General features: G+C 44.6%; 1 protein-coding gene across 6 annotated transcripts in view; it reads left to right on the top strand.

Annotated features, from left to right (window-relative positions):
• Positions 1-25,062, top strand: part of CRACR2A (calcium release activated channel regulator 2A) — a 201,030-nt gene that overhangs the window by 100,016 nt on the left and 75,952 nt on the right. For 5 of the 6 annotated variants that reach the window (XM_081821065.1, XM_081821059.1, XM_081821060.1 and 2 more), the window contains 2 exons: positions 887-960; positions 18,841-19,049. In XM_081821065.1, coding sequence (XP_081677191.1) covers positions 18,876-19,049 — 174 coding nt within the window. In that variant the 5' untranslated portion in view covers positions 887-960; positions 18,841-18,875. The remainder of the gene's footprint in view (positions 1-886; positions 961-18,840; positions 19,050-25,062) is intronic. The other variant, XM_081821064.1, reaches the window with a different exon arrangement.

The following is a 25,062-nucleotide window of genomic DNA, read 5'->3' as shown; positions in this document are numbered from 1 at the left end:
ACATAGTAAATATTTATTGAAGGAAGGAAGGAGCGCCCGAGTGCCATATTACTTCACATAGAATTGCCGTATTACTTCACATATGCACATGACTTGTGCACATGAGCTGTACAGAGGCCAAATTCACTGGTAATATACACCGGGTCTGCCGCATCCAGCTATGGTTGGAGATTTGGCCTCAGCAGCGGTGTGAGATATAATCCTAACTCCCTTGAATCACCACTGTTACCTCCAGTGATTTCAAGCACGCTCTCAGACCATGCTACTTAGCCCGTGGCCAGTGCATTCTGCAAATTTCCTCTCCAGGTCCACAGTCTTAACATCCCCAAACTGCACTAGATAAGGAGGCCTATCATCTCCTTGTCCCAGAGCCCGTTCTTCCTCCAGCACCTCTCAGCTTGTTTCCTTGTGGGGCCCTCAGGCTTTTCTTAGAAACACTACTGCATTGCCTTCTTAGGTAAGACAGTGATTCTGGCCACAATTCTGCATGTCTGTTTCAAGGATGAGCTTCAGCGGTGCAGACAGCATCTATAGATTGGGTACAAAGGAGCTTGAAGAGCACTGCTGAGAGCTGGGGCTTTGAGAGAGGCTATCCGGTTAGCCCTGTGGCTACCCCACTTTTCATGCACAGGGCTCTGCCCTCCCTGGGCTGGACACAGTCTCCAGACTCAGGCCGCTAAACACACTTCCCACTGCTACCCCTCCACTACTCCTCCTCTCCAAAACCTGGAAAAGGATGGGACTAGGCCAGTTTTCTACTGGGTCATTGCAGCCCTGCCGGGAGGGACGTTTCCTCCAATGTCCCCCAAGTTAGCATAAAACGCCTTCCACTGGGGCCCCCGGTGGAAAACAAGGGGTGATTCATCTTTGTGTGTTTCTTGGGTAGGATTCAAATCACGAGTAGCAGGTGACCTCCAGACGTGAAGAGTTACCCATCCTCTCAGAGGTCAGGGCTGCGAGGTGAGTAAGAAAACCAAAGGTGGGGAAGACTACCTCCCTCAGCCCCTGTCTTCAGGCCCAGGGTGGTGCCACCGCGGCTGTTCTTAGTATTCATCAGCCAGTGCTTAGATTCGAGAACCCGAGTCTTCAGACAGGCCATATCTCCCAAGCCTTCTGGAGGACAGTTTCTTTATTCTTTTTTTTCCAGCTTTATTGAAATACGTATGTTAACGAACATATAACATTGTGTAAGTTTAAGCTGTACAGTGGAATGATTTCATATATGTGTAATTGAAAACCAGTTAGCACACTTAGTTTTGTTCACGTCTATCACAGCACATAGTTACAATTTTTCTCTTGTGATAAGAACTTTTAGGTCTGCTCTCTCACCCACTTTCAAATATGCAATACAGTATTGTCAACGCTAATCACCAGCCTGTAGGTTACATCCCCAGGACTTATTTATCGAACAACTAAGTTTGTGATTTTTGACCACCTTTACCCATTCCCCCCCACCCCCATTCCCTACCTCCGGCAGCCACCAATCTCTTCTCTGTTTCTATGAGTTCTGTTTTTCTTCGATTCCACCTGTAAGTGAGATCATACAGTACTTGCGTTTCTCTGATGTCTTTCACTCAGCATAACGCCCTCGAGATTTGTGTTGTCACAAATGGCAGGATTTCTTCTTTTTTGTGGCTGAGTATATTATATTTTATGGCTGAATAATATAATCTTATTTATATATATAATGTAATATTATTCATATATATTATTATCACACACACATATATAATGTATAATGTATCATATTTCTTTATTAATTCATCCATCGATGGATACTTTAGGTTGTTTCCATGTCTTGGCTATTATAAACAATGCTGCAGTGAATGTGGGGATGTAGGTATCTCTTTGAGATTGTTATTTTATTTCCTTCGGATATATACCCAGAAATTGAACTGTTGGACTGTGTGGTGGTTCTATTTTTAATTTTTTGAGGAACCTCCATCCTGTTTTCCACAGTGTCTGCACCAGTTTGGATTCCCACCAATGGTGCATGAGGGTCCCTTTCTCTCCAAGTCCTCACCAACACTTGTTATCCCTTGTCTTTTTGAGAATAGCCATTCTCACAGTCGTGAGGTGATATCTCATTGTGGTTTTGATTTGCACTTCCCTGAAGATGAGTGATGTTGAGCATATTTTCATGTCCTTGTTGTCTGTTTAAATGAGTATCTTCTTTGGAAAAATGCTTATTTAGGTCCTTTGTTCATTTTTAATTGGATTATTTGGGGATTTTTGTCGGTTTTGTTTCTGTTTTGCTATTGAGTTGTATGATTCCTTTATATATTTTGGATATTAACCCCTTATCAAATATATGGTTTGCAAGTATTTTCTTCCATTTTGTACGTTGCCTTTTTATTTTGTTGATGGTTTCTTTTGCTGTGCAGAAGCTTTTTTATTTGATGTAGTTCCACTTGTGTATTTTTGATTTTGTTGCCTTTGCTTTATCCAAATATCCAAAAAATGTTGCCAAGGCTAGTGTCAAAGAGTTTTCCCCTGTTTTTTTTTTCTAGAAGTTTTATGGTGTCCAGTCTTACATTTAAGTCTTTAATCCATTTCAAGTTAATTTTTGTGAGTGTATATGTGTGGGTTTATTTGGGGCCTCAATTATGTTCCATTGGTGTATACATCTGTCTTTATGCTGGTACCATACTGTTTTGATTACTATAGCTTTATAGTATGGTTTGAAAGCAGGAAGCATGATACCTCCAGTTCTGTCCCTCTTTCTCAGGTATGCTTTAGCTATTTGGAGTCTTTTGAGGTTCCAAACTAATTCTAGGATTTGTTTTCCTACTCTGCAAAAAAAAAAAAAAGCCATTGGAATCTTAAGAGGTATTGCATTGAATTTGTAGAAGGCTTTGGGTAGTATGGACATTTTTTTTTATTATATTCAGTTAGCCAGCATATAGTACATCATTCATTTTTGATGTAGTGTTCAACGATTCGTTAGTTGCATTTAACACCCAGTGCTCATCACAACACGTGCCCTCTTTAATACCCATCACCTAGCTACCCCATCCCTCCACCCGCCCTCCCTTCTCTAACTCTCAGTTTTTTTCCCCGGAGTCTAGAGTCTCTCATGGTTTGTATCCCTCTCTGATTTCTTCCCGTTCAGGTATGGACATTTTAACAATATTAATTCTTTTAATCCATGAACATGGGATATCTTTCCATTTATTTGTATCTTCTTTATTTTTTTTTATTATTGTCTCATAGTTTTTAGTGTTTAGATGTTTTACCCCCTTGGTTAAATTTATTCCTAAGTATTTTATTTTTGATGATATTGTAAATGGGATTTTTTAAAATTTCTTTTTCAGATAATTTGTTGTTAGTGTATAGAAATACTACTGATTTTGTATATTGATTTTGTATCCTGCAGCTTTATTGAATTTTTTGGTCAGATCTAACAGTTTTTTTGGTGGACTCTTTAGGATTTTCTGTATGTAAAATCATGTTATCAACACACAGGCGATTTTACTTCTTCCTTTACAGTTTGGATGCCTTTTACTTATTTTTTGTGTCTCATTGCTGTGGCTAGAACTTCTAGTGCTATGTTGAATGGGAGTGGTGAGGATGGGCATCCTTGTCTCGTTCCTGATCTTAGAGGAAAAGCTTTCAACCCTTCACCAGCGAGTATGATGTTAGCTGTGGGCTTTTCATATATGGCCTTTATTATTTTGAGGTACATTTTTTTATATCCAATTTTTTGAGAGTTTTTATCATGAATGGATGTTGAATTTTGTCAAACGCTTTTTCTGCATCTATTGAGGTGATCATATGATTTTATAATAATTCATTTCATTGATATGATGCAGCATAGTCATTGATTTGCATGTGTTGAACCACCTGTGCAACCTATGGATGAATCCCACTTGATCATAGTGTATGATCCTTTTAATGGTATTGTTGAATTTGGTTTGCTAGTATTTTGTTGAGAATTTTTGCATCTGTTTTTAACTAGGATATGGGTACACCATTTCTTAAAAACTAGATGACAGAGGTTGGCTCTACGACATTGGGGAAATTGGTGAAATAAGTAGATGTCGCTTAAGTTTGTTTAAGCAATGCCTCTGCAGGAGGAAGCTTGTCACTTGTCCTAGCTCTTTTACATGGGGCAGAAAAGCCTGGAGCCTTTGCTGGCCTCTGTCTATGATTTGCAGCTCCACAGCCACTTGTCACTCACAGGAGCCAGTTCCCCAGTGGAGCATGCCCAGTGTCTTCTGCTTTCCTTCCTCTGCTCTCTGATCTCTCCCATAGCACTGATAAGGATATATTTGTGTTTGTATATAGCATTGCAATTCACTTTCATATCCAGTGTTTCATCTGACCTTCCTCTGTTGGGACAGGTAAGAAACAGTTATTCCTACCTTTTCAGAGAAATGAACCCATTTTCCCAAGGCCATAACGTGGTGAAGTCAGCTCTTGAATCAGATTTTTTGATGCCTGCTCAAAACCTTTTAGGGCACTGTGGTTCCTGCCAGCCTCTTGATAGAGGAGCTTGAGACAGAACAAGAGTGGGTAATAGAGAAGGAACTCAGACCAGAGGTTTGAAGAGGCAAGGTTAGGAACTGTTGGCTGAGTTGCCAGGTAGGCTTGTCTCTGCAGTTTGGATTCATTGTTGTCCTTCTTCCCCTTTATTTTCTACCAGCCATTAAAATTCATGATAAGAATATGCTATCCAAACTCATCGTGATTCCTACAGGACTGGGACCTGGGGGAAAATGTTTGAATTTAGTTCTTTGAGTGGCTGTGGTAGAAGGTACATAGAACAGTGGCCCTTGGTTTTCTTTTCTGCTGCAGCTTAAATCAGAAAAGGGAACATGGGTTCACATGTTTTTTTTATTATTTATAGATGTTCATTCACTTAGCTTTGTCAGTGAGCCAGATATTTTGCTAAGTGCGGGGAATGAGATGTGATCCATTCTTTCAAGGCATTTGCAGGTGGTGTGTGTGTGTGTGTGTGTGAGAGAGAGAGAGAGAGAGAGAGAGAGAGAGAGAGAGGGATGGAGGAGCACTGACAAGTGAATCTCTACCATGACTAATTCCTGCAGCAGAAGTAAGTCCAGAAGGCTCTGGAATCCCAGAGGAAGAGCATGTAAGTCAGACTGTGCTGAGGTCACAATGATTTCTCAGAGAAAGTACTCCTTAAATGGAATTCTTCAGTGTTCATAGGACTTAGTATAGACAAGGGGAGGGGCATGCCAGGCAAGTAAACCATGTTTGAAGATGCTAAGAGAATTACATTGCTGAGAGAATAGGAAATCATTTGGGGGGCAGCGAATGCAGTGAGGGAGGTGGGGGAAGATGTCGGTAAAGAGGTGGTGGTCGTTCTGTAGATGTAAGATTTATTGTGAAAGCAGTAAGGAGACATGGTCATGTCCCCTTGGCAACGCTGTCATGGCTTGCTTAACTGTGTTTGAGGTTTGTTTTTTTCTGTTTTTTGTTTTTTTTGTTTTTTTGTTTTGTTTTTGGAAAGCATTTTGGTAGTCTGTATTAAGAGCTTTTAAAATATACATATAAAAATACGCATACCCTTTGGCTCAATAACATTACCTCTGGGAATAATGATACTTATCACCTACTACATCGTGCTTATTGTACCAGATTTTTTTTGATACCCTGTGTATATTATTATTTTTTTAATTCTTATCACAATTTGGTGAGGTGGGAATCATTGGTCCCATTTCATAGATAGAGAAACTGATGTTTTAAAGAGTGAGGCAGGCTTAGGATTGAATTCACACACTGTCACTAATTTGCTGTTTTCCTGAGACAAAGTTATGTAACCTTTCTGAAGCTGTTTCCCGAGGAAGTATTATTTAAAAAAAAATAATGCAAACCAGAATTAAATGCAAGCTGGTCTTTTTTGGATTACCCACTCATTTGGATTATCTCTGCCAGAGCTGACGTCCATTTTCTTGAACATTTAAGATGAAATAATAGAGCCAGAATTGGGTGGCATGGAGCGCTGTGGACAGTGGCCTCATTTTGGGGGACCGTTCTGAGAGTTGCTTGCTCCTGCAACTTTCCTCGCGTGCACCCATGTGACTCTCATCCTCTACCTCCTTTATTTGTATCTTGTCCCCCTGCAAAATTGTAAATTCATTGAGGAAAGGGATAGTCTTAAATATATCTTTGTATCTCTCACCCCATCTGCCTGGTTCAGTGCTTTCCTTGTGCCCGCGGAGAGTCCAGAGGTTAGTTTTTCTAGAAGCGTAGTTAGAATATCATGATCCCAGGGAAAACAGGGGCTCTGAGAGTGAAGAGGCTTGGTGGCCTACGGCGGGGTGGTGGGGGGGGGGGCAGAGAACCGTAGATATTTCAGGTTGGAGACCTGGAAAGGAAGGTTTAGGATTGAGGGGATCTGGGAGAATGTATTTAACAGGAAACATGTAAAACATTCTCATGAATGTTGAGTCGAGAGAGTCATTTTAGTTGGGGTTCCCCCAGAAGCAGATCCTGAGAGGGGGATCCATGTGCAAGCAGATGGAATTAAGGCAGTGCTCCTGGGAGAGTGCGATAAAGGGGCGTGAAGCAGGGCAAGCGAGGGGAAGTGGTCAAGGGTAGTGTCAGGTGGAGCTCCAGCCTCAGCCTGGTCCCACAAAAGTGACCTCAGCTGAAAATTGCAGCTCAGAGTTTGTCCCCGCTGGGCTTTCACACTCTGCCCCAGCCCGTCATTGGCTACTAGCTGTTTTGGGGTGACCGGGGAGCCCAGGCGCTTTCAGCTCTGTGTGGACAAAGCCGCGGCAGCCTGAGGACCGGCCTTCTAAGCAGCACAGGCCACAGGGAGTTAGAAGCAAAGGCATGCAGATGCTGGGGTGGGTGGGGGGCGGCGCGTGGTGCACAAATATCCCAGGGGATGTGGGTGGGGCATCAGAATTGTCACCCCGATCACTTCTGACTTAACTTTGTCCAGCTGTGCACGCTGATGTCCACCTCTAAAACCCATTTTGCAGCTTCCTCGTCTGCAAAGCGGGGGATGGCGTTACTTTGCTGGCTCATATCACAGGAGGATAGCCAAAACAAAATAAAATGAGATAGAGTCCCTGGTATCATGTTGACACCAATAAGCCTTTATACAAAGCCGGGTGTCATTACTGTGTCTTTCTTTTCCAGGCCCAGAGGATCGATTAACTCTTGGTCCTCACCGGGCACTTGTCTTGCCGGCATCAACCCGGACAGCCTTTGAAAAGAGCTTGTTCGTGTTGGGAAGAAAGCAGGCACTTTTTTAATGTTGTTAAATTTTGCAGCAGTTTCTTTAATATATACGAGCCGCCTTGAACGACATCTAATTAACCACCAGATATCACACTGTGGCCATGTTTGGCTTTGATGTGCTCATCAGCATCAGCAAGGAGATACTGGAAAACTAATCATAATAGGATTTAGCTCTTATAAAATGCCTTTTATCTTCCAAGAGGTTTACAACACTAATTATTAGAGGAATTGGGGTAAACAGCAACCATCTCACGGAGACCTCAAACCATTATCAGGACCTTTAATGTATCTTATAATAGAGCAAGAGAAGTGTGAAGGGGGATGTTTAATAATAGTTGTCCGGACCTGGAAGAGTTATTTTATGAAGATAGGAGACAGCTGTTCCCTGTCTCCCTTGAGGCGAGAACAAGGAAATTGGACCTAAAAGAGGAGGCAGGATATAGCAGTTGCATAAGCGACAACAGGCTGCAGAGTGTAAGATGGCCCACCCAAAGGAGCTTCCTTCCGTACACCTGCCCCTTTATTCGGGCCGATGAGGCACCTGGCCTTCCAGGTGGCCTTGGGTGGGTGACATTACACCATGAAGTCCTATCCAGCTGTGGCAGTCAGTGGTAGATTTATGGGCTTCTTGATCGTATCTCTTCATGTAGCATTTTTTTTTTTTTTTTGCTTATTAGTTCTGTTAGAATTTTTTCTGGAGTAGAGCAAGGCCACTTGAATTCCATAATAAGAATAATAACCAGGGGCACCCAGCTGGCTCAGTCAGAAGAGCACGGGGCTCTTGATCTCGGGGTTGTAAGTTCAAGCCCCCTGTTGGGTGTAGAGATTACTTAAAACTAAAATCTTAAAAAAGAAAGAATAATAACCATAGCTAACATTTTACGGATGAGAAAGCAGGGCACAGAGAGCTTAAGAAACCTGTCTGTGGCCATATAGCTCGTGCTGTGGGCAGCCTGGCCGTGGAGTTTGTGGTCTTATCCACCACAGCAAGAGGCCTGTTGGAGAAGGGGTGATTGGTCCAAAGGCCCCCTGCACTGTGTGTCCAAGAAGTAGGTAACAATCGCATACAGCACAGGGAAAGTCTCCTTTTCAGACTGGTCTGGTTCCTGTGCTAAAGACTTTAGTCTTGAGCAGTAGGGTGGTGAAAGGGGTTCTGCAAAGCAGCATCTTTGGTCCTCACCGAAAGGAGCCATATACCTGCCTCACTGTCCTGGTCCCACCAGAGGGTTTGCCCGGAGCTGTGCAGAGGAGGGGAGGGGTACATTCATGAATAACGAGCAGACCACCTATGAAACCCTGGGGTTTGGTCACAGCACATTTTCCCCAAGTACTAAGATACAGTTGAGGGGGCGCCTGGGTGGCTCAGATGGTTAAGCGTCTGCCTTCGGCTCAGGTCATGGTCCCAGAGTCCTGGGATCGAGCCCAGCATCGGGCTCCCTGCTCGGCGGGGAGTCTGCTTCTCCCTCTGCCTGCCGCTCCCCCTGCTTGTGCTTTCTCTCTGTCTCTCTCTCACACTCTCTTTCTCGCAAATAAATAAATAAAATCTTAAAAAAAAAAAAAAGATGCATTTGAAATGGACCGTGCAACCTAAGTCTCCAGCAGCGGGGAGATGGGGGGGTGGCACAGCCTAAGGAGGCATCAGGTACCATTGCCTCTGCCGACAGTCCTGGGGGTATAGAGATCAGGACACCCTGTGCAGAAACATTAGCCTCACCATTTCTTCTCAGTGAGGGCTGATTGCTGGGAGCTTGAAATAGGCCATGATGGGAACCCTGACACTCTAGAAACAGGCAGATGCCAACAAATCAGGGCTTTCCCCCTCCTCACCCTCCCTGGAGAACTGGTTGCCAAATATGGCGGTGTCTTTTTTTTCAACACCATTTCTGCATGAACATGTGTCTCATGACTCAGTTCAACTCTGACACTAACTCCCAGAGTTAGCGCTGACCCATAGCTGAGGGCTCCTTCCCACAAGACGGCCCCCCTCAGATGCCGGTCTCAAGTCCCAGGCTGTCACCCGTCTGTCTGACTGACCGGCCAGATATTCCCCTTCTCACAGTCAGTGATGCGCTAGAACGACTCATAGAACTCAGGAAAGTGCTTCACTTATGTGTACTGGTTTATTATAAAGGATGCAGCTCAGGAACAGCCAAATGGAAGAGATGAGAAGGGCAAGGGGAGGGGTGTGTGTGTATGGTGCTTCCATGCCCTCTCACCTCCTCCCTGTCTTCACCAACCCGGAAGCTCCCGAGCCCCATCGGTTAGGGCTTTTGATGGCAGTTTCCTTACCTTGGCATGACTGATTCAGTCATTGGCCACTGTGATTGAACTCAAGCATCAGCCCCTCTGTCCTTCCTGAAGGTCAACCGTCTCATCTCCTGGTTGTTTGCTCCAGCACCCAACCCCCATGCTGAAGCTGTCCAGAAGCCCACCGAGAGTCGGTCCTTCCCCATACACTCAGGTGTGATCAGAAGGGGCTCATGATGAATAGCAAATGGCATTCCTTTCACTCAAGAAATTTCAGGACCTCTGTGCCAGGAAACAGGGGCAAAGACGAAGTATATATTTTTCATTATACCACAAATATTTACCACTCTCAGCTCTCACTGTCGATGGTCAGGTAAGAAGCCAACACACATTTATTAGGCACATAGCATGTGCAAAGTACCAGACTGGGAAATGGTGGGACATTTGTTTATTTGAGTGTTCAAATATCAATTTCACACTCACTAAGATTTATGGAGCTAGAGCTTCTGCCTTCGTGGAAGAAGAAGTCCTATCATGTACACTCGAACCAGACCAAGCAGTATGTTCTAATGCTGAAAGCATGAAAGAGTCAGTAAGTATTCAAAGGGACAGTGGCCCACGCAGTCCAGACTGGGCAGCCAGTAAGACTTCTCAGGGAAGGTGGACTTAGACCCGCACCCTGACTGCATACCCCACACCGAGAATCCACGCAGACCTACACAGACTGTTTTTATAGGATGGAGAAGGATCTGAAAATCTTGCCTTTGCTCCGTGCAAGGAAACACCTCCCATCTGAGGCCTTGAATCCTCCTTAACTTGCTCTGGCCCAGGAGGCGCACTGCGGACCATTCCCTCACGAGCATTTCACAACCATTCCTATGGAAGTTTCGTTTGCAAGCTTTGCTCAGCACCCCTCCTGCACCCTCTGCAGTTTGAGGAGACCTGCCTGCCCCCGCCTTCGTTTGACGCTGCCTACTCAGAGTGAATGGCTGAGACTCCGGGCGTATGGAGAACGCCTCCACTGAAAGCCAGGATAATTAAAGAGATTCCAACAGATCCCGAAGATGCCTTTTGTGCTTTTGATTTCCAAACTGCCCGCTGCAGGAGAGATTCAAGGGGGGATCAGGGTGATTTAGGGGCTGCTTTCAAGTGCGCAGCGGGCATGGGGTGTGGGTGGCATACCAGCTGCTCTCCATCTCCACCGAGCCCGGAGTAAGGGGGAAATTAGCTCAGAAGCTCTAGGAGGGATTTAGGTTTGATCTATGACCTTTCCAACTGCAGCAGTTACTAAGCTGCTAGAATGACTTCGGAAATCTGGGAAATGTTCCTGGAAATGTTTGAGGGCTGGATAATTTCCATCTGTGTATAAAGGCTTTTATGGAACCACCCTGGAGGGAGAAGAGTGGTCCGCAAGTTCAGATCGAGACAGGCAGATAAAACGTGATGTCACTGTTCCGCTTGCGATGGCGATGGCGATGGCGATGGCGTTTTCCCTTTCCCTTTGGAATATACCCCACCGGTTTCCCTTGTATGGCCGTACTGTCCGTTGGTCTAAAAGATGTTCGAGGCAGAAAGCTGGGTGCAGCCCTGAGCCCAGAGCAACCCTGGGCTTCACCCAAGTGTGAAACAGCCGGGCCAGTCACACGGCTGCCAATTTATTTTTGAAACAAAAGCAGAAGCCCTTCTGTTGTTTCGTCTTCTGTTTCCCTCGGAAAACCCACAGATGCTGGGCAACGATCACAGGCCACGCCAGGGGAGAAGGCGTAAGAGAAAGGGGGCTGAATGAATGGTCTTCCCTGCCCCCTTATTTGCAGAATTCACTGAGCTCCTTACAGTAAGGGACTGAGGATTTTCACAGGGAAAGTACTTAATTTTCTGCCATTTCCTGCTTGCCAGAGTTGAATTTAGAAAGAAGAATCAGGCGGGGTTAGATTTGCAAGTCAGGGGATATGAGAAGGTACTGGCCTGGCCCGATTATCTCTCTTTTTAAATAGATCTATCCAGCTATTGACATACAATAAACTGCACGTATTTAAAGTGTACGATTTGAGGGGCACCTGGGTGGCTCAGGCGGTAGAACGTCTGACTCTTGGTTTCGGCCCAGGTCATGATTTCAGGGTTGTGGGATTGAGCCTCACATCAGCTCTGAGTTGGGCTCCACGTCCCAGCTTGGGATTCTCTCTTTCTCCCCCTCTGCCCCACCCTGCTCATGTGCCCGCTCTCTCTCTCTCAAAAAAAAATAAAAAGGTATACGATTTGATAAGTTCTGATATGTATATTTGTATGTACATACATATGTATGGATGGATATATATGTGTCTAGGCATATATCTAGATATGTACCTACATACACGTAAGTGTAGACATACACGTAGGTGTAGACATACACACATACATATATGCATATATATATATATCACCATGACATGAGCACATTGAAGACATGGACGTATCCACACCCCCAGAAACTCTCCTCTTGCCCATTTGTAATCTCTCCTTCTTACCCTTCTTCACCCCCCCTTATCTTTTTTCTGTCACTATATATTAGTCTTCATTTTTACAATTTTATATAAATGGAATCAAATACTGCATACTCTTTCTGTATGGCTTTTTTTGCTCACATGATTATTTCAAGATTTATCCATTTTGTTGCTTGGCTCAATAGTTTATTCCTTTTAATGCAGAGTAGCGTTCCATTGCGTGTGAACGTGACAGTTTGCTCACCCATTCACCTGTTGATGAATATTTGTGTTGTTTTTGGCTACTACAAATAAAGCTTCTGTGAACGTTCATGTATAGGTCTTTGTGTGGACAGAATGCTTTTATTCTCTTGGGTAAATATTTAGGAGTGGAATGGCAGGATATTCTCTTGGGTAAGTGTTTAGGAGTGGAATGGCAGGGTAGAAGTTTGACTTTTTAAAGAAACCTCCAGATGTTTTCCAAAGGGACTGTACCATTTCACATTCCCACCAACGGTGTGTGAGTGGTCCATCCAATTGCTCCATGTCTTTGCCAAGACTCGGAATGCCATTCTTTTCAAGGCGGGGCTTGATCTCATGACCCTGAGATCAAGACCTGAGCTGAGATCAAGAGTTGGATGCTCAATCGACTGAGCCACCTATGCACCCCTCATTTTAGCCCTTCTAGTAAGTGTGTAGTGGTGTCTCATTATGGCTTTAGATTGCATTTCCCTTATGACTAATGACGTTGAGCATTTTCGTGTAGCTATCTGGTATCTGTATATCTTATTTGATGAAGCAGCTGTTCAAATGTTTTGCCCATTTAAAAAGTTGAGTTCCTTGTGTTCTTAGTAATAAGTTCTAAGCATTCTTTATATATTCTGGACCAAAATCTGCTGTCAGTTATATGCTTTGCAAATATTTTTTCCCAATCTGAACTTAAATGGTATCTTTTGAACAACAGAAATTTTAAATTTTCACGGAGTCCAATTTATCCATTTTTTTAAAGATTTTATTTATTTGACACGGGGGTGGGGGGCACAAGCAGGGGGAGCAGCAGAGGGAGAGGGAGAAACAGGCTCCCCGCTGAGCAGGGAGCCCGATGTGGGACTCGATCCCAGCACCCTGAGATCATGACCTGAGCCTAAGGCAGACGCTTAATGACTGAGCCACCCAGGTGCCCCAATTTATCCATTTTTTGAAGTATTATGCTATTGCTGTTAGACCTAAGGAATCTTTGCCTAAGCCAAGGTCACAAGGATATTTTCTCCTTGTAGTTTTAAATTTTTAGACATTACATTTAGGTCTGTGATCTGTTTTGAGCCAACTTTTGTATGTGGTATAAAGTATGCATTGACATTCTTTTTTTGCAAATGGATATCCAATTATTCCAGTCCCATTTGCTGAAAAGATTTTCCTTTCTCTGCTGCATTGCCTTTGCATTCTTGTAAAAAATCAGTTATATATATAGGTCTATTTCTGGATTCTCCATTCTCTATTTTGTTCCATTTATCTTTTTTTTTTTTTTATCTTCGTGCCAGGACCATAGTCAGTGCCTTTATTACTATAGATTTGTAATAAGTTTTGAAATCAGATAGTGTTAGTTTTCCAATGTTGTTGTTCTTTTTTCAAAATTGTTTTGGCTATTCTAGGTCCTTTGCATTTCAATATGAATTTTAGATTGGCTTGTCAATTTCTACAAAAAAGCCTGCTGGGATTTTGATTGAGATTGAGATGAATCTAGAGACGAATTTAGGGAGAAATGACATCTTAATAGTACTGAGTCTTCCAAACCATGAACATGAATATTTACCCATGTTTTGGTCTTCTTTAATTTAATTCTCTCATCCATATTTTGAAGCTTTCTATATACAGGTATTACACATTTTTGTCAGCTATATTCCTAAGTATTTCATATTTTTGATGCTATTGTAAATGGTATTTTTATTTCAATTTTAAGTTTTTGTTGCTGCTGTACAGGAAATACAATTGATTTTTGTAGAGGAAGTTTCTAATTCTTAACCTGGTCAAATTCACTTACCAGTTCTAGTAGCTTTTTTTGAATTTCACCAGAATTTCTATGTAGACAATCATATCGCCTGGGAATAAAGATGATTCTACTTTTTCCATGTCTAATCTGGACTTTTTTTTTTTTTTAAAGATTTATTTATTTATTTGAGAGAGCGAGAATGAGAGAGAGTACATGAGAGGGGGGAGGGTCAGAGGGAGAAGCAGGCTCCTCGCTGAGCAGGGAGCCCGATGCGGGACTCGATCCCGGGACTCCAGGATCATGACCTGAGCTGAAGGCAGTTGCTTAACCAACTGAGCCACCCAGGTGCCCTAATCTGGATGTTTTTTATTTCTTTTCTTGCCTCAATGAACTGGCTAGAATCTCCAACACAATGTGAGATAGAAGCATTGAGAGTAGACATTCTTGTCTTTTTCTTGATCATAGGAGGAAAACATCTGGCTTATTACCATTAAGTATAATATCAGCTGTTGGTTTTTTGTAGATGCGCTTTTTCAGGTTGGGCAGACTCCTTCCTATTCCTGGTTTTCTGAGAGTTCTCATCAGGAGTAGATGTAGGGTTTTGTCAAATGCTTTTTCTGCATCTACTGAGATGATCATAAGGTTTATCTCTTTTAATTTGTTAATGTGGTGAATTACATTGTTGATTTTCAAATGTTAAACCGTTTTCACATTCCTGGGATAGAACTCCACTTGGTCAGGATGTATTTATTCTTTTTATATATGGTGTTGGATTCAATCTGTTAAAATTTCCTAAAGAATTTTTGCATCTATGTTCATGAGCAATATTGGCCTTTTTCTTTTCTTGTAATGTCTTTGTCCAGTTTTGGTAGCAGGTAATCCTGGCCTCATAGAATATATTAGGAAGTATTTCATATTCTTCTGTTTTCTGGAGAGTTTGCATAGAACTGGTATTAGTTTTTCTTTAAAAATTTATAGTGTTCATCAATATAGCCATCTGGGCCTTGAGTTTTCTTGTAGGAAGGGTTGTCACTGTCGGTTCAATTTCCTTAGTTGTGTTACCCATTTTACCCATTTCTTCTTGAGTGAGCTTTGATATTTAGTGATTTTCAAGGAATTTGTCCATCTCGTCTAAATTGTCAAATTTATTGCCATAAAATTGTTCATAACAGTCTCTTAGCCTTTTATTGTCTATAGAATTTGTAATGTGTCACCTCTCAAATTTCTGATATTACAAGTTGTGTTTTCTGTCTTTATTGATCTTCTTTAAAAACAAGCTCTTATTTTTGTTAATTTTCTCTATTGTTACTCTGTTTTCTATTTCATTGATATCTGCTCAGACTTTTAGTATTTTTTTCTCCTTACTTTGGGTATAATTTGCTCTTCTCTTTCTGGTTTCTTAAGGTAGAAGCTGAGGTCATTGATTTGAGATCTTTCTTCTCTTCTAATATGTGTGTCTAGATAATTTTTTTCCCTGAGTACTATGTTAGCAATATCCTACCAAATTTGATATATTGTGCTTTTATTTTCACTTAGTTCTACTTTATATGACTTGAATCCTTTAAAATTAATTGAAACTTGTTTTGTGGACCAAAATATGGACCGTCTTGGTAAATATTCCATGTGCACTTGAAAAGAAAGCATATTTAGCTTTTGTTGGGTAGAGTATTCTACAAATGTTAATTAGGTCAAGATGGTTGACAGCGTTGTTTACTTCTGTATCTTTGTTTATTTCAGTCTACTTGTTTTATTAATTATTTATAGAGGGATACTGAAATCTTTGAATATGACTGTGGATTTGTCTATTTCCCCTTGCAGTTCTATCAGTTTTTGCTTCATACATTTTAAAGCCCTGTTATTAGGTGCGTAAGTATTTAGGATTATTATTATCTTATTGATGAATTGATTTCTTTATCATTATGAATTACTTTCTTTATTCTTATTAATATTCTTTGTTCTAGAATAGACTCTGCCTGATATTAATATGCAGCTTTCTCTTGGCTAGTATTAACGTGGTATATATTTTTCCAGCCTTTTGTTTTTAACCTATTTGTGTCATAATGTTTGTAGGCAGCATATAGTTGGGTTTCCTCAACTTGGAGAGTCTGCCAGGCTCTGCCTGGATTTCCCCTTCCTGTTTCATGGCCTAAAAACTCTCTAGGCAATAATAGGGCTCCTTTTGTTTGTTTCCCATCTGTCACGAACAGGCTTTGGGCTAGGGTGAGGTGAGTAAGGTCCCTGGGGAACAAAATTTAAGAAGGTAATCACTGTCCGATGCACAGTTTTCAGAATGGGTTTCTCTTTAAATATTTACTTTAGGTGTCTCACCCTTAAGAAGACACTTTCAGAGTTGTGTAAGTACAGGGCTAGTACCTGAGAGTAAATGGCTCCTTTAATTTTGCTCTTTAGGAGCCTCATTCAGCTCACCCTAGTCTTGACCCTGCTGAAGGATCACTGTCCTTCATTGCCTGATGTCCAGTGTCTTAGAAAGCTTTTTTTGAAATATATTTTGTTTAGATTTTTTATTATCTCAGTTGGAAAAGTAAATTAAGTCCCTGTTACTACATCTTTTCTGGAAATGGAAGTCTGAACTTATTCTTTATGAGATAAAAATCCCACATATAGAGCTATCTGATTGAAATACAAATGTTTTTAGGCCTCCCTGCAAAGAATTCAGCCAAAAATTGGTCTTCTTTTATTCAATAGACAATCAATGAGCCCTGGCTATATACCATATTCTGGGCTAGGAACTGGGGGTAGCATCAAATAAGACATGGTGCCTATCTAGTAGCTGCTCATAGCTGGCTGCTTTAGAACTATTACCTTGGCCCTCTCATGCCATGCATCACCTGTGACATGGGTCAGGGAAGGCAGAGAGCCAGAGAAAGTCATACCTAGAACTGAGAAATCATCTCTACTAATTGCCAGGCCCAGAATGGCTCAGGGGCTTACTTAAGCTCACATAAGTAGTCAGTAGTAGTTGATTGCTATGTAGTCTATTTTGAGGGATATGGAGGTCAGACCTAACCCAAAATACCCTCCTTTACTGCCAGTTACTGTGACTGAAATCCCACGATTTGAGGCTCATTCATTAACAGTGGGGACCATGTCTTATTCATGTTTGCATTTTTCGGTGTTAGCTCAGAGCCTGCTACAGGGTAATCAGTAGACGAGAATGAATGAATGATAAATGTTAAAATGATGAATATGTCTCTGGAAGGTGACTTGGGTTATTATCTGTTGGTGATAAGTAGACCATTAAGAGCAAGCCCACAGCTGGGACCCATGATCGAAAGGCAATGTGGTAGAGTACATAAGGTCTCTAACTATACTAGACCTTGATCCAAGTTGCTTAACATTTCCCAAACTCAGTGTCCTCATCTGTATGATGGGAATCCTAATCATACTTACTTAACGGGGATATCAGGGTCCATTAGGATGAAGTATATTAGGGGACTGGCAAGAGAAAACCCTCAAAGAATGACAGGTGTTCTTAGTCCAGTCTTCTGGGAACAGCAGGTGGGATGGGGTAGGGGCTACTGGATAGCAGAGATCTTGTGACAGTCCTGGCTAGGTAGCAGGAAGACACAGACTATTATGCTCACGCTGTGCATTTACAGAAGCTCAGATGTTACCACTGTTATTATCCCAAAGCCCTTCCTAAGCTCAGAGTTGCACATAGATGTTCTGGGCAATGCACATAAGCTGCGCAGAAACAGCCCTACTCTCTTGGGACTTATAACTAAGGCAGTTAGTTCCCCATGGGGAAGAGAGAATAGAAATGTTAAATCTGTCTGTGATTAGGTAATGGCCAGTTCACACTATGTAGGGATGAAGAGAAACACTCAATTCCCGAGGGCGGGGCTGGTCAGAGGAGTCAGATGGGAGCCCATAGTCCTGCCCAAGTGGAGCAAGAAGGTGAAGTCTGCTGTACCTTATCTGGGCTCTGTTACACAGAGTGCATTCCTGAGGCCAGGGGTAGTCTTCCGGTTCTGGGCCCACAGCTCTTGACACATCTGGCAGGTGGAAAATGTTGACTGAAATTATAGATTACTTTGGACTTATGGTGTAACTGAGCCAGATCCCCGGGCTCTGATAATCAGACAAATTCACCTGCTGATACAGTGATTTTCCACCTTTTTTCTGAGAATGGCACAGGAGACACGATTTAGAACTTCATTTTCTGCATTTCCCCAAAATGCATTATAGTGTGCATCTATATTTTAACATTCAAATACTATCATATCCTGAAAATGTGGACCTAGTCTACTTCCAAAAAGTATTCAGATAGAAAACTCTGAGGATTTTGATATTGCCTTTCATCACATTAACCCAATTTTTTATTGATAACAATTTCTTCTGTTGAAATTTCATAAACTTATAGTCAGAGGTAGAAGGGACCTTAAAGACAAATAGGTCCAGTCTTGTCATTACGCAGCAGATGAGGAAACTGAGACCAGGCAGGTACCGACTTGTTCAAGGTCATCTAAGTAGTAGCAGAGTCCAGACTAGAGGCAGGTTTCTGCAGACCTTCTTCCATAGGATCACATCACCATGCACCCTCTGAGAAAACTCTTGGAGGGGCTTTCAGAAATCAGATCAGTGCATATGATTTGTGATTCTGTGTTGGCTGGAGACAGCCCTGGGTGTCACCAAACTAGGCCTGGCAAGTCCGGTAGAATAGAAGCTCCTCGAGGACCTGGGCGCACTTCCATCCATCAGCTCTCATCTGCAGGCTCAGTCTGGAAATGTCTGTTTTCTTTTTCCCCCACTTCTTTCTTTGATGGGCTAGCTGATCTATTAAGTGATCACAGCACATTTCCCCTTGCCCTGAGCTTCCGCTAATGAGGAGGTGGTTGCTAAGAGGGGTGGGCACACCTCACCCCATCCACACCACACCCACTTGTCTCCCTCATCTTCTGTGTTCAGGTTCTGCAAAGACTTGAAGAAATTGACAAACCTGGATGGCTACCCCTGACAGGAGAGTAGTCTCTAGACCCCAGAGACCTGGCCAGGGTCCAAAGGAGAGCGGGGCCTGCCTGGGTCCCCTGGAGCAAGCCATGCGGAGCAAGGCATGGGAATTCTTTCAGACCTGCGACACAGAAGGCAAGGGTTTCATCGCCAAGAGGGACATGCAGGTAAGAGGCCGGCCCACCTGGAATGCCAAACGGCACGGGTCTTGGGTTAAGGGGGCAGAAAAAGAGGCTATCTGCTCTTCCCTGGAAGGAAGTGTAGCCCAACCTCTACTGGGAACCAGATCTCCTGGGTTCGTTCCCTTTCTGCCCTTTGCTTGCCCCCAGACTCAGAGATCGTTTCCCCTCTCCAACTCGGGAACTCCCAGGACTGCGGGAAATGGAGATAGCAACATAAGGGGCTTGAGTGAGACATGGTGGAGAACCTTCTGAGACAAAGTGGGAAGGCACCAGCCTGTGGCTTCACAACCGAGCCCCGAGCTATGCCAGGGTGCTGCGTGTGTCTTCGGAGGAGCAGGCCCCATGACAGGTGCAACAGCCAGAGAGAAAGGCCCTTCTGGAGCTCCTCTTATCTGTCCCTCACCCTCACACCCGACGCACTCAACCCCTTGTCAGTATGTCCCGAGAGACATACTGCAGAACCCCAGTGCACACCGTTGCCTAGCGCAGGGCTCAGCAAACTCTCTGGAACAGGCCAGAGAATAAGGATTCGAGGTCCTGTGGGCCCTGTGCACTACACGACCGCTCAACGCCAGGTTGCCGCTCATGCTGCCACAGGAAACACGTAAACAGATGAGCTCGGTTCTGTTCCAATAAAACTTCATGTATGGACACTGAAATTTGAATTTTATATGATTTTCGCATGCCACCAAATATTCTTCTTCTGCCTTTTTTTTTTTAACTGTTTAACATTATATTGTGCACCTGAAACTAATACAACATGGCATGTTAATTATACTTGAATTAAAAAAATATAATCAAAATGTAAAAGCCATGCTTAGTTCACTGGCCATAAAAAACAGGTAGTGGGTCCAATGTATAGCCCGGGGGCCTAGTTTTGCCACCCCCCGGTCCAGTGCCTTTCCACCATCCGTGTCCAAAGCTTCCTCTCAGGGTCTTACTTAAATCCCTGATGCTGCAGTCATGATTTCATCTGCTGTGAGTCAATAAAATGCATCCTCAACCAGAACGTGCAGGGAGCAACCCTTCCCCAACCTGTCCTTCATTCGCTTTGTCAAGAGCATTTCGGGAAGGGATATGTAGCCGACCTGTGGGAAGGAAAGTCTTGCCATGGTCAAGTTTTCTTTTTGACAATGTAGCTTTTCAGAATACACTAAGGGTGGGCAGGGGACTGTAGACCCTCGTGGGCACCAGCCCCGTGTGGGCTCACACGTGGGAGCTATGAAGAGCTGAGCCTTGTGACCTGGTGGAAAGGCGGCGGGTCTTTCTCTCCCGGGCCCCACACGGTGGTGTTTTCAGGCTCCCGGTGTCCCCAGAGCTCTTCCACTATCCAGTAGCTGCACAAATTGAGGGAAAAGACCCAGAGGACGGGCCTGCTTGGCCCGCAAGTGAGCTCAGAACACCTTTGTTTTCAGTAGTTGGCCCCCCAGGACATTTCTGTCATGGACTCTCAGTCCCCAAGTCACACTCCCCACGGAAGGCTAGACTCAGTGCACTTTGAGGAAACCTTTGATCCACCCTGGCTGTGAACTTCATAATTGTCCCTCATAGGTCTGCGGTCATGGTGGTTGGTGGCGGCGGTTTTAATGGCATGCTTAACTTTTGATTATCCCTTCTGGAAAGAAAAGGGAGTTCTTGTTTACCAAGGGTCAACTCTGGGCAACATGTGTGGTGCAACTCAGCAATTTCGCTCTATATATATCACAGTTAACCCTCCCTGAAGCCCACTCTTTAATGGAGGGAGGAAGAGGCGTGGTGAATTTAAGGCATAAATTGTAAGACACCGTTTGTATTTGACCCGGAAGGAGGTCAGAAATGTCAAGTTCCAGAGATACCAACTCAGCTCCATTCCTCCTTGGTCCTCGCTCCTGACCCAGGCAGGAGGAGAAGGGGATAGACATCCTACCTGCCAAAGGCTGGTGCATCCATGGCATTTATTTCTACCAGCTCCCTTTTTCCTGAAGCTTCTGTGTACCTGTGGACAGTGAAGCATTTGAAATTTTCAATTCTTTAGGCTGAGAAAGTGCCATCAAGAGCACGTAAGTGCTGTCTCTGCTGCTTTTCCTGGTCCTGTCTGGGGGAGGATGGGCTGGAAAGAGATATGGGGAGAACAGTAACCCACTCATAGCCAACCCTGGGCTCTCTGTGGAAACCTACAGACATCTGTCTGTTGCTCGTCACTCCCTCACAGAGCTGCTTTGCCAGGAGGTCACCCCACTTAGGTTGGTGGTCAACTCCTCAGACCTGGCTGCCACCACCTTGCTCACCTTCAGCTCCCAGGCCAGCCTCATGGGAACTGGAAGGAGAAGAGCTCAGATGCTGCCCCCACACAAATTCAGCCACCAGGAAAGGCCCCTTGAAGCAGGGAATGGCTCTCAAGGAAGGAGAGGCCACGAGCCACATGGCAGGGCAAACCTAAGGGCTGGAAGAGGCGGGTGGAGAAGCAGAGTTGGAGCAAGACCATGCAGGGCTTGCTGTCCTTTTGAAAGAGGAATGAGAGAGTTAAGTGCCACCCCTGGTGCTCTTTTTCCTCTTGCTCCTGACTGACAGAAAACCATCTGCAGGGGGCCAGATGGGCTTTGCATTTATCAGAGAGGAGGGAGAGACTGCTGTGGCGTCTGAGCCCCAGCAGTATGGAGCCAGCCCACTCTGATAGACCAGGGACCGCAGAAGGAAAGGAGCAGGGTCCAGGGGAAGCTTTTTCCTTTCGGGACCCTGGAGAAACCTGGAGGAACTCAAGGCAGGCCGCACTGAGGGCAGGGGTGCAAGCCCTATGCTCAGGCTCCATGTACAGACATTCTACCAGAGTTGGCAGATGGCGGAACCAACCTGTGTGAACAGATTGTAGGCAACGGTTTGAGAAACCTCAGCTCCACCCATGACCCCTCAGACCTCACTCCATCCTCCACAAGGAGCCTGTCTGGGTTTCATGGGGATCACGCCAGGCAGAAATGGGGTGAAGACTGCTTTGGGGGTGAGGTCTGGTGCAGTCCTAGACAAGCAGAGTCATGGAGCTGAGGGCCCCAAGTGGAAGTCAGTCCTGCCTCCAAGGGACAGAGGGACATGAGAAGCCAGTTTGGAAGGGCAGAGAGGGAGATCGGGTCAGCCCGGGCAGGAGATCTCTCTGAAGAAACCTAGAGCCTCAAAAACCCCATTTCCTTGATTTTTCAGAGTGAACTGATTACCTACCAATGCCAAGTACCTGACTCCCAACACTGCCTAGCGTTCCTAGACTAACCAAACCATTAAGAATCATCTAGGAGTTGACAAACCAACCAAATAGTGCCTATTTGTGCAAATGAAGTGGAACACAGCTGTGCTCCTTCATTGACAGAGTGTCCCTGGCAGCTTTGGCTACAAGCAGCAGAGCTGAAGAGCTGTGACAAGGACCAACGGGCCTGCACAGCCTAAAATACGTACTGTCTAGTCCTTTACAGAAAAAGTTAAATGATTCCTGGTTTAGGTTAACAAGAAGACTTTCTAGGATTTTTCTAGCAAATTGAACCTAGTTTTAACCCTGAATCCACAACTTAGTAGCATTTGAATTTGTGTGAGTCTCTTAAGCCGCCTAGGCCAAGTTCCTCATCTGTGAATTATTTATAGTACCTCCCAGCGTTAGAAGAGAATTAAATGAGTGTATGCACATAGAGCACTTGGCCCTGAGACTGGGACCTGGAAATCCCTCCATAAATGTGTGTGTGTGTGTGTGTGTGTGTTGGGAGTGGGGAATAGGGACTTGCACCCCATGTCTTATCTCAGTCCTTGATGTCCTCCACACTGTGATTTTTTTAAATTGCGGCAAAATACACATAACATAAAATTTACCATCTTAACCATTTATAAGCATACAGCTCAATAGCATTAAGCACATTCATGTTGATATGCAACCATCACCACCATCATCTCTACAACTCTTAGCATCTTCCAAAATGGAAACTCGGTACCCATTACACACTAATTCCCATTGTCTCCTGCCTGCAGCCCCTGGCAACCACCATTCTACTTTCTGGCTCTATGAGGGGACAGTAGCTGCCCTTTTTTTTTTTTTTAAAGATTTGATTTATCTATTTGACACAGAGAGAGAGAGAGCACAAGCAGGGGGAGTGGCAGGCAGAGGCAGAGAGAGAAGCAGGCTCCCCGCTAAGCAGGGATCCCGATGCGGGGCTCGATCTCAGGACCCCGGGATCATGACCTGAGCCGAAGGCAGACGCCCAACCAACTGAGCCACCAGGCGCCCCTGGTTTTCTCTTTAATGAGTTTTCCATAGACGTGTTGGAAGCTGTGCACCCATTCACTTTCAGCCGCATGAGGCATGTTACTGGCCTGGTGACCAGGAAGGTAGGGGGCTCCAGCTGACGAGTAGCAGAAGACAGCGTTACTCCATGGTTCTGGGAGTCCCAGCCCTTGGCCCTGCTGCTGCAGGATTGCTTCGTGCTCCAGGTCCTGGAAAGTGTCTGCTCTGTAAGACCTGGCTGAGAATCAGCAGGCGTGCTGGTCAGGATGGGGAGCATGAGAGGTCCAGACCAGTGCTCCCTAGATAAGAGTTCAGGGTCTCCTGCCATCACTCTTAGCCACTCAGTTATTTATTCATTCATTCCACAAGTATCTGAATGCTCCATGTTGGTCAGCACTGAGCGCTCCGGGAACACGATGGTGAGTGAAAATGAACGGGACCCCTGTCTCAGACTTCCAGTCCACGGAAGGAGCAGCCATTCATCAACTAATCGCATCTATCAGTATATAAAATACAAGCTGACATGAGACCGGTGGAAGAAGGAAATATGTTTGGGGGCCCCACACAGCCTGGCCTGGCCCGGAGGCGGGGAGGCTGCTGAGCCTGAGTGAGGCAGGAATTCAGAGCCAGCCTGATGGCAGTGGAGGGAGGCAGGCCTTCAAGGAGCAGTGGGTTTTTACAGAGCTCCGTGGGCCTGGGGCAGGGCAGCATGAAGAGGGCGAGCTGACTTCCTCCCCATTGCTCCTCCTTCCGCCACTTCCAGATGGGAGTGGAAGTGAAACAGGATCTCTGGAAGGCTAGGACATGGTGCCACTGGCAAGAGAGACTTTTGGCGGTAGGGGGGGTAGGCGGGGAATGGTAATGCCCGGTAGGGAATTCTAGAGAGAACACGGCAGAGGACCATTTGACTGTAGCTGAGAACCTGAATGGGAAATCAGCTCTTTAATCCCAGCGCTGGTCTCCACTGTGACTTTAGGCAAATCTGGAGCCTTGCAGGCTAGCTGATCGGTGGAATGAATCATCTTGTCCCCCTTCACGCTGCTTACCTCACTTAGTTGAAAATGTGAGGTAAGCACTATGTGCCCAGGGGACAGGACCAGAGTGGGTTGGTTTTACATGGCTCTGCAGGCCCTGAGAACAGAGATAAATAAGAAATGATTGTGGTTATTAAGAATAAAGGATTATTCAAGTTAAGCCAACAAAGAAAAGTTAACAAATATGGCGGGGTGCAGCCTACAGAGAAGGCTGAAGGAGCACTCGGTACGAATTTGCAGGGACAGGAAGAGTAAGAACTAGGGAAAGGATCTAATATTGCTTTCCCCAGGTTCACTGACAATAGAAAGAGGAAACCAGCCCGAGTTGTAGACCAGAGAGGCTGGGATTCGGTGACGGAGGGGTTTGTGTTAGATTCAGGAATGGAGCCTAAAGGTGGGGTATGACAGCTAGCACGAGAGGAAAGGTCCCCACATGTGGGGTGGTTTTGGTGAAAGGCAACCTCGGCAGCCCCCTTGCAGTCCATTTCTAGCTCCAGCACTGTGTGAGGCACACCACAGATCAGATCCAGCGACCCCAGGCTGACAGTGGGGAGGGAGGGTGGAATACCCCGAGGAATGGACCAGAGTCGCTCGGATTTTCACTCTCCCTCCCATGTGATGCCTTTGGTTTCCAGTGGACCTAATAAGCTTCCTCCTCACAAAATTGACTCACTCCGCACCCCACATTCTTTTATTGTGGCTTTTGAGACAGCTGTTTATGGATTGTTTT

This window comes from Leptonychotes weddellii, chromosome 5 (genome assembly GCF_054177405.1).
Source record: "Leptonychotes weddellii isolate Sample4059 chromosome 5, ASM5417740v2, whole genome shotgun sequence".
Taxonomy (NCBI): domain Eukaryota; kingdom Metazoa; phylum Chordata; class Mammalia; order Carnivora; family Phocidae; genus Leptonychotes; species Leptonychotes weddellii.
Note: the sequence above shows the minus strand (reverse complement) of the source record. Positions and strands in the feature narration are given on the sequence as shown.